At 60.6% G+C, this 7783-nt stretch overlaps 1 protein-coding gene across 1 annotated transcript; it reads right to left on the bottom strand.

The window, feature by feature from the left end:
- Positions 1-535: 535 nt before the first annotated feature.
- On the bottom strand, positions 536-6002 carry TP53INP2 (tumor protein p53 inducible nuclear protein 2). Its single transcript, XM_086474887.1, has 3 exons — positions 5879-6002; positions 2230-2539; positions 536-788 (listed from the first exon to the last, which is right to left on the bottom strand). The coding sequence occupies exons 1-3, from the start codon at positions 6000-6002 to the stop codon at positions 536-538; spliced, it is 687 nt and encodes a 228-aa protein (XP_086331013.1).
- Between the last annotated feature and the right edge of the window lie 1781 nt (positions 6003-7783).

Below are 7783 nucleotides of genomic sequence, written 5' to 3'. Positions count from 1 at the left end.
GATTTTCCTAAAAATCCCAAATCCTGTTGCTTTGCTGCTTTTTTCACTTCTGCTCGGTGTCTCTGCTTGTGACATCCCAGTCTGGCTATACGTGGAGTCGTGATGTCATGAAGAAAGGCACTGATGTCACAGGCTTGTCAGGACAAACAGGCTTCGCCGTGGATTTCAGAAACGGGTGATATCAGTGGGAATACCGATTTCCCGTGTGAAGGCTGGCGTGGCTGCGAGGGGGGTGGGGGTGGCGCAGCCCTCCATGCCGGCGGCTCCAGGGGTCGCTGGCCCGGCCAGCATCGGGGACAAATGGTGAGGGGAGCAGTGGAGGGCGGGGGGAGGAAGACGAAGAGAGTGGGGGGAACCGGGCGTGCAGGGGCATGGCGGGGGGGGGGGCGGTGTGTGTGAAACCACAGCCCGGCATCACCAGAGTTTGTTGGGGCTGGCGCTCCCGGGGGTGGCTGGTGTCGGGGCAGGGGGTGAAGTCTCCCTCCGCCGGGGCAGGCGGCAGGGGGGGAGCGGCGGCGCAGGCGTCCCGGCGAGGTCAGTAGTTGCAGTGGCGCTGGCAGGGCTGGTGGATGAAGGTCCCGGCGTGCTGCTTGGCCCGGCGCAGCGGGCGCTGGCAGGCCCGGTTCTGCCGCTGCAGTGCCTTCTGGCTCAGCCGGTGCTTCTCCGCCAGCTGCTTGGCCCGCTGCACCCGCCGCGCCTGCCCGACCTTCTCCAAGATGGCGGCCTTCACCGAGAGGGACCTGCTGTGGTGCGGCACGCGCCGCTCCAGCCGCGGCTCCGGCACCTCCCTGCGGAGAAAGGGGCCGTCAGTGGCTGCTGGCACCCGGCCCTCGCCCACCCCGGCAAGAAGGGGACCGGGGTCTCCAACCCCCTCCCCATCACACCGTGGCCCCCGAAAGGGGCCCAGCCCCTTCCCGCCCCAGCAGCCTGCCGAGAGCATGGCGGGCTCTAGGATGCCTGGAATAAATCCAGACGCTACCAGGAACGGGGCTGGCTCCACCGTCCCCCACAGTGGTGAAGTCCCTTGAGCCCAGCAGAGGGAAGCCAAGCCCAGCCCCATTTCTATCCCGCTCGTGGCCTGTTTGGTCTCCTGGCCCGTTTCTAGCTCCCTTTGGCCCCCTCTCTGCACCCTCCAGTGCTGAGATTCCTCTGAAGCTCTTGAGATCAAGCTGTGGCCCTCAGGGAGACTTTGCAAAGACAGAGTTCCAGAGGAACAGTGTCTCCTAGCCCGGGTGGAGGCTCACCCCAAATTTCCCCCCCTCTCCACCCCCCCCCCCCCCCCCGCCCCGGTGAGAGTCTCCCAGGGGAGATGCTGGGCTGGGGGCAGTGGGGACCCCATGGCACGGTGGGACCCAGGGCTCAGCCAGCAGCCGCTGAGCTGAATATGCGCAAGATCAGGGCTTTCCCGGTGCCGCAGGGCAGAGCTCCCCCGGGGTTGCAGCGGGGCTGTGGCCCCGGGGAAGGATGGTGGGCGGCTCTAGCCCACAGCTCCTGGGGGGAGGAGAGGGCAGTGGGGCTATTTGGGGCATTTCTGTTTAACGTTCCCCCCCCCCCCCGGCTAAGCTGGACTTTGGGGCAGGGAGAAACATCTGCATCCATAGCTGGTGGCATCCCATTCCCCTGCGGCTGGGGGACACCCCTGTGCTGGGCCAGTATGGAGCTAGGATGGAGATGGGGGGGGCTGCAGTACCCTCCTGCCTGGGGGAGCCGGGGGCTTGTTGGGGACCACTGTGCCCAAAGGCCACCTTGTCCCATTGGGTTTGCTTTGCTTGTGCCATACCTGTGCAAAACCACATATTTAAGCCCAGCCTGGCAAATCCCCCTGGATGGGCCACCAGGGGCGACAGGCGGCATTGCCAGGAGACTCTGCTCAGGGCAGGGGGACACAGTTATCTCCCAATGCAGCCCAGTGGCAAGCTCTCAGTCCCACACCCACAGCCACCTCAACACAGCGTTGAGATCCCCTTAGCAGAGTATTTTGGGACACGGAGGCTGCCATCCTTGAACAGGGCCGGCCAGGGCACACTGCCAGGTGTGCAAGGTGCTCCCTGAGGGGGGACATGGGGACACTGAGGTCCCCCACAGCCCCACTCTGTCCATGGGCAGCGTCAGCGAAATGCTCCCAGGTGTATGTGGTGACTTGGGATGCTGGGACTGACCGTCCACCCTGGTCCCCCAGTGGGTGCTGGGGCCAGTAGCCCCTGGTAGGCACTGCCAAGCCACACTCACCCAGCAGCATCATCCTCAGGGCCCTCCCCATCCACCTCGAGGGTGCTGGTGACGTAGACGGACATGCTGGGGTGCTCGATGAGCAGGTCCTCCATGGGGCTGCTCCCCACGCCGCCGGGGCCGGGCCCCTCTGCAGTAAAACAGGGGGGAGGGGTGACAAACCAACTCTCGTCCATCAAGCAGGGACCGGCCGGAGCCGGGGAAGCAGCCGGCAGCGGCGGTGGACCAGGGGGTGCTGGGCGGGATCGTGCCGAGCGCCCAGTACCACCAGCACCCACTCGCTGGGCTGCGCCGGGGCGGGCACAGCTGCCTGGGGGTGGCGGGGGTGCAGAGCCATGCGGGGCGCAGCGGGGTCACACACACATACCATGTACAGTGGGGAGGGGAGGGGAGGGGGGAGAGAAAGGGGCATCGTTAGTGCAAGAGACACCCCACCACCACCACCCCCGCTAGAGACGGGCACGGCCTCGACGGGACCTTGTGCGGAGGGAGACGCTGGCAGTGCCCCACACCGCACCCCAACCAGCACCCTCTGCACCGGGGTGGCTGCCGGTACTGCGGGGTCCGGCTTTGCTAAGCCAGCAAGCAACGGGAATGGTTCCGGTTAGGCAGTTTCACCAAAAAGTGGGAGAAACCAGCAGGGTTTACTGCAGCCATTCTTTTTTCCTTCTCAAAACAAAGGAAGAAATTCAGCTGGCAAGAAACGCCGCTTTTGCCTGTTCTTACGGCACCCGAGCCATGGCGCTCCGGAGGAACGCTGGCCCGCCTGTGCTTGCACACACCACCCAGCACTTTGCAAACATTGAAACCGAGCACACACACAGGAAAAAAACAGTTCACACCTTTTTTCTGGAAGAAATCAGGGGAACAAATTCTTCAGCAAAGGCTTTCGACGCACCTTCAGCTTCAGTCCATTAGAGGCTGAGTTTGGGGTGGTTGGTCCAGGAGCTGCCCCCCACACCCTCCGACACCCCAGCCTTCCTCGCCTTCCCTTCCTCACCTCCGCCTGGCAAAAGCACTTGGGTTGGTGATTTTCTGGGCAGCCTGTGCTCAGAATTACTGATTGTGTTATGGGAAGGGATCCTGCACCTAATGTTGGGCTCATCAGGAGACCCAGCCCCATTCCCAGCCCCACCAGGGAGAATCGAGGGAAGTGGTCTCACGATGCGGATGCAGTGCAGTATCTACGTGGACATGAGTGACCCTGCGGCTGGGTGAGGGTGCAGGAGAAATCAGAGGTGAATGTCTTCTTGCAGGGGGGAAACGGAGTGCATGAAGCACGGGGCCAGCACTGGCCACCCAGCATGTCCCCGGCTCCTCCCGCAGATGATGCCCCAGCCTGTGGCTTAAGGCAGGCCACAATTAGCCTTGTGAACACGAGAGCATCTTTCTTCAGGTCAGCGGATATCAAGCTATTAATAGTTGTTGACATGCCAGGCTGGAGGTTATTTGTCAGCCTGGAGACAGCCATTGAGCCCGGCTGGAGCACACCCGGCCCGGCAGCACACCCGCAACGGGGAGGCTGCAGGCGCAGGGAGCAGGGGACCCAGCCCGGCTGAACCCTGCCCCGGCCATCCATGGCTACCTGTGCCCATCCTTTGCCAAGGTGGGTTTTAATGCCACAAGGAACATTTCGGGATCCCCAAACCCCTGGGTCACTTGCAGCTGTATCGCTGAGCGCCAGGAGCTGATCTTTGTGCCCTCCCTGAGTGCTGAGCAGAGCCAGGCTGGGTGATGGGGAGAGAGGAGTATCTGTAATACTCCTGGGAGATCTGGGTAATTCGGGGGTATTTTGCAACACGTGGGTCAAAGACCTGGCTGAGAGGGAAGGAATTTGGAGGCTCTTTAGGCTGCCCCGCTATTGGGAGGGAGCCAGGCTGTAAGATGCTCACCGGCCGCTGTGGCTCCAAGGTGAATGATGGGGGCTGGAGCCAGCGGGTTTGGTTTTTAAGGTGCTTTACGTAACTCCAGCCTCAGAAATCAACTGGTCCCTCACTGGCCAGGGAATGCTATGGGAAAAGTCAGTGGTGGGGATGAGCAGTGGGGTGGCATGTCCCAGGCAGACACACTGCTGAAAGCTGGCTCTGCACCCAGAGCCTGCCCACTTGATTGGAAAAAAAATGGGAGCCTTTGGTACCAAAGTCATCCTTGGGTCCCCGCTGAGCCAGCTGCAGTCTTGGACCCAGGGGATCAGGGCACAGCCCAGTGTTTCTCTGTCTGGGGCATGCTGCAGCCGTTGCCAGCTGGCCCAGACATGAGGCAGCTGTGTGCCCGTTGCTCTAGGAACCTCCTTGCCACCAGCCCCCTCCCAGGTCACTGCTGTGAGCCCCCCGGGACAGTCACCAGAGAGGCCAGAGGACAGAGAATCCTCCACGGCTGCCCGTGTCCACACCACCCATCCACCTCCACTAGCTCTCCATAGGGTTCCCACCAGGCACGGGGCTGTCCCTGTCCCCCCCACCAGGCTTGTCCATGATCCAGTCCCCTCTCCAACTCACTGCACGGTGCAAAAATCCTAACGAACGACCTGCATCACAAAAACAAGCTCTGCTCAGCACACAGGGGACAGGCAGGGAGCATCTGCTCGGAGAACAGATGACTGCAAGAGGGAGGATGAAACCCTCCTCCTAAACCTGCAGGATACTTTTGTGGTTCCCTTGGGCTGGGGCACCACAACTAACCAGAGGCTGCAAAAGCAAACCACGGCCATCAAGCAGCTCCTGCACAGGCAGGCTTGTTTGTCTAAGTTTGCTGCTCGATTTGCAAGCGAAAGGTCATAAAATTATCATTGCAATCGGTTGAGTCATCGGCCCTACAATAGAAACGCCAAGGTCTTAACGGAGCTGGAGAAGCTCTCAGCACACAAGGAATTTGTTGATCTGCCTGACTGGTGTCAAATGGGGCTCGAGATGGTTGTGGCCACCCCTGGGAATGGGAAGGCCCGAGGGCTCTCTAGGTATAGGGACCTTGGGCCAAACATCCCTTGTCTGAGTGCTGTTGGCACCGGCTCTGGGAATGACTTGAGAAGATAAGCTCTTTGCAGTGGAAGTTTACTCCCCTGATGGACTCAAATGGCCCAAATGTGGCCAGATTGCCGGCAGTGTGTCCCCAGCTGGGAGAGGCAGGCACCGCTCACAGCGCCTGGGGACTGGTGTTCCCCTGGAGAACAGGCTTCCAGTTTGCTTTCGGCAGGGGTGTCGCAGGGAGGCCGAGGCAGACAGCCCTCGGAGGATGGTGTCCCCCACCCCACCAAGCCCCCGGGGGGCAGGATCACACTGAAACCCTGGGTGATGGCCCCGGACGGGTGCTGTGCTGGGGTCCCACCCTGGCACGGAGGCACCTGGAGGCTCCTGGGCAGCAGCAGCCCCAGCCAGGGACGCTGCTGCTGCGGCTCCCACGCTGGCGGGACATCAGGCACCACCACGGGGAGAGGAAAGGGAAAAAGGAGGAGCAGGTTGGGGGCTGCTGTGGTGATCATGGGGCTGGGTGCCGTGGGCTGCACGGGGGGGCCAGGGGAGGAGAGATGAAGAGTAAAGTGGATCACACATGGTGGACACTCATCTGCCGTCACCTCAAGGGGTTTGCCCAGATCCAGAGAGACAAGGTGCAGCAGAGGCTGTGGGAAACCAGTCCTCTCTGCTTTTCTCACCTGCAAGATCAATTATGAGCCAGCCATCCTCCTCCTCCTCCTCCTCGACAAAAGGTTTAGGCTCCTCCAGGCCTTCCGGCGTGTTGCTGTCACTGAAGAAGAGGCTGGTGAGACGCTGAAACATGGTGGGGAGTGGTCCAGCGGGATCGATGGTGAGTTAAGAGGTACTGCTGAGCACCAGCTTCCAGGCGCAGAGATGGGAGCAATGGGCAGGGAGGGGAAAAAAGAGCACTCCAGGTCTCAGTGGTGGTGGAGATGCTTTGCTGCTAGCGAAATCGTGGCTGGGTTAAATGGCGTGTAGTGCAATTCCGAGGTTCTTCACTTGGCTTCAGTGCAAAGGCCTGTAAAAGGGAAAGAAAAAGGAATAATGCATTTAGGCTGTTGGCAGCATGGCCCTCCTGCATCCTGGGGGCTCAGACAGGCCAGAGGGGACGGTGAAAAGGTGGCTGGCACTGGTTTGTGCCATGGGCTGTCCCAGCTGCTCCAAGCGCATCACATACCGTGTCTGAAAGCAGCAGTGAAGGGCTGGGTGCCCACGCCCTGCAGCCCCCTGCCTGCACTGAGCCCTTCATCGTGTCCCCTTCCTCGCGGGCAGTGTGTCCCGGTGGACCCATCCACCGGAGCTGGCAGGGGCAGAGCCAAATCCTGTCCCAAAGCCAGGCTGGGACCTGCCTCCCCTGGCACTGCAGGGGCATTGAGCATGGCTGGTGGCACTAAGCTTTGCTGTTCAGGCAAGGCAAAGGGTGCGAGGCTGCTGTGCTAGCTGAGGATCAATGACAAGAGCTGTCCCTAATGCCCACCACCAACCCACTGACGGCCACGCCAGCATGGCCGCCCTCCCCTCCTCGAGCTGGGTCCCAAGAAGCCCTTGCTAGCGTTTTGCTCAAGTCCTGCTTGTGCCGGTACCTGCTTGAGGTTGGTTTAACTTTGAAAGTCGTCACTGTTATTGTCCCTGTGTGTGCGTGTGCGTATCTGCCCGGCTGCTCTCCTGATGCAGCTGAGCTTCGTTGCCACCCTTCAGCCTTTAAAGTTGACATTGTCACATGTGTCATCACTGCTACTTTACAAAGGACCTTATGAGGAGCCACGGGACAAAGTGCATGGCTAGGGGTTGTGTCTTGGCCCCAGCACTCGCTCAGGCATCAGCGTGCAGGAGTAAGCAGCAGCGAGGTGCCACCCCCTGCCAGCGGGGCAGGGCGAGGACGGCGTTATCCCAACCCTGGTTGAGTCTCTGCTCCATCTCCACTCAGCCCTGGTTTAGCCCTGGGGAAACACATTCACCCCAGCTCAGGGGAGGTTAGGACTCACTAGTTTTATTAATGACTGCAAAGCTTTCAGAGAGGCACAGACAGGCAGCAGCCACAAGGTGTTATTTGTGCGGAGAGAATGCTTTTTGGTCCAGAGATATTAAAGAGCATTAAAATGCCATCAAGAGCTAGATGTGGGGAGGGGGGACAGCTGTGCACCGCCTTCCTTGGCACACTGCCGTGGGGGCATTTAGAGGGCTTGTGGCTCTGTCGACCAAGGTGGCGTAGAGCCTGCAAGTGGTCCTGGACTCTGGTGAAGCCCCATCTGCTCTGGGCAACATGGAATGGGAAGGGTGCAGGGAGGCACGTTGTGTCTGAGCCTTGGTCCATACACGTGCCAGTTTTCTGACAGCTCAAGCTCTAGATTAGACACCCCCTCCCTGCAGTGAAGGGGTCTCTCCAGCCTTCACGTTGCTGGGAAGGGTGGCTAGCCTGAGTGCTTGCTGTGGTTCTGGGGCTCAGGCACGCCTGTATTTAACCGTTGTGGGATCGCTCTACCTTTTGCTTCCCCTTAGGTGCCTCAGGAGGTATAACATCTGCTGCACAAGGCAGAAAATGAAAAAACAAGGGGAGCCTTTCCCCATGAGTTGGATCCCCT

This window comes from Leptosomus discolor, chromosome 17 (genome assembly GCF_034619465.1).
Source record: "Leptosomus discolor isolate bLepDis1 chromosome 17, bLepDis1.hap2, whole genome shotgun sequence".
Classification (NCBI taxonomy): Eukaryota; Metazoa; Chordata; class Aves; order Leptosomiformes; family Leptosomidae; genus Leptosomus; species Leptosomus discolor.
This window is presented reverse-complemented; position numbering and strand designations above follow the sequence as displayed.

Bases quoted from the DNA above. Each gene is read 5' to 3' on its own strand.
- TP53INP2 (XM_086474887.1), bottom strand. From the start codon at position 6,002: ATGTTTCAGCGTCTCACCAGCCTCTTCTTCAGTGACAGCAACACGCCG. The intron at 2,540-5,878 runs GTGAGAAAAGCA...CGCCACCCCCAG, and splicing joins GCTCATAATTGATCTTGCAG to GCAGCTGTGCCCGCCCCGGC. The intron at 789-2,229 runs GTGAGTGTGGCT...CTTTCTCCGCAG, and splicing joins CCTGAGGATGATGCTGCTGG to GGAGGTGCCGGAGCCGCGGC.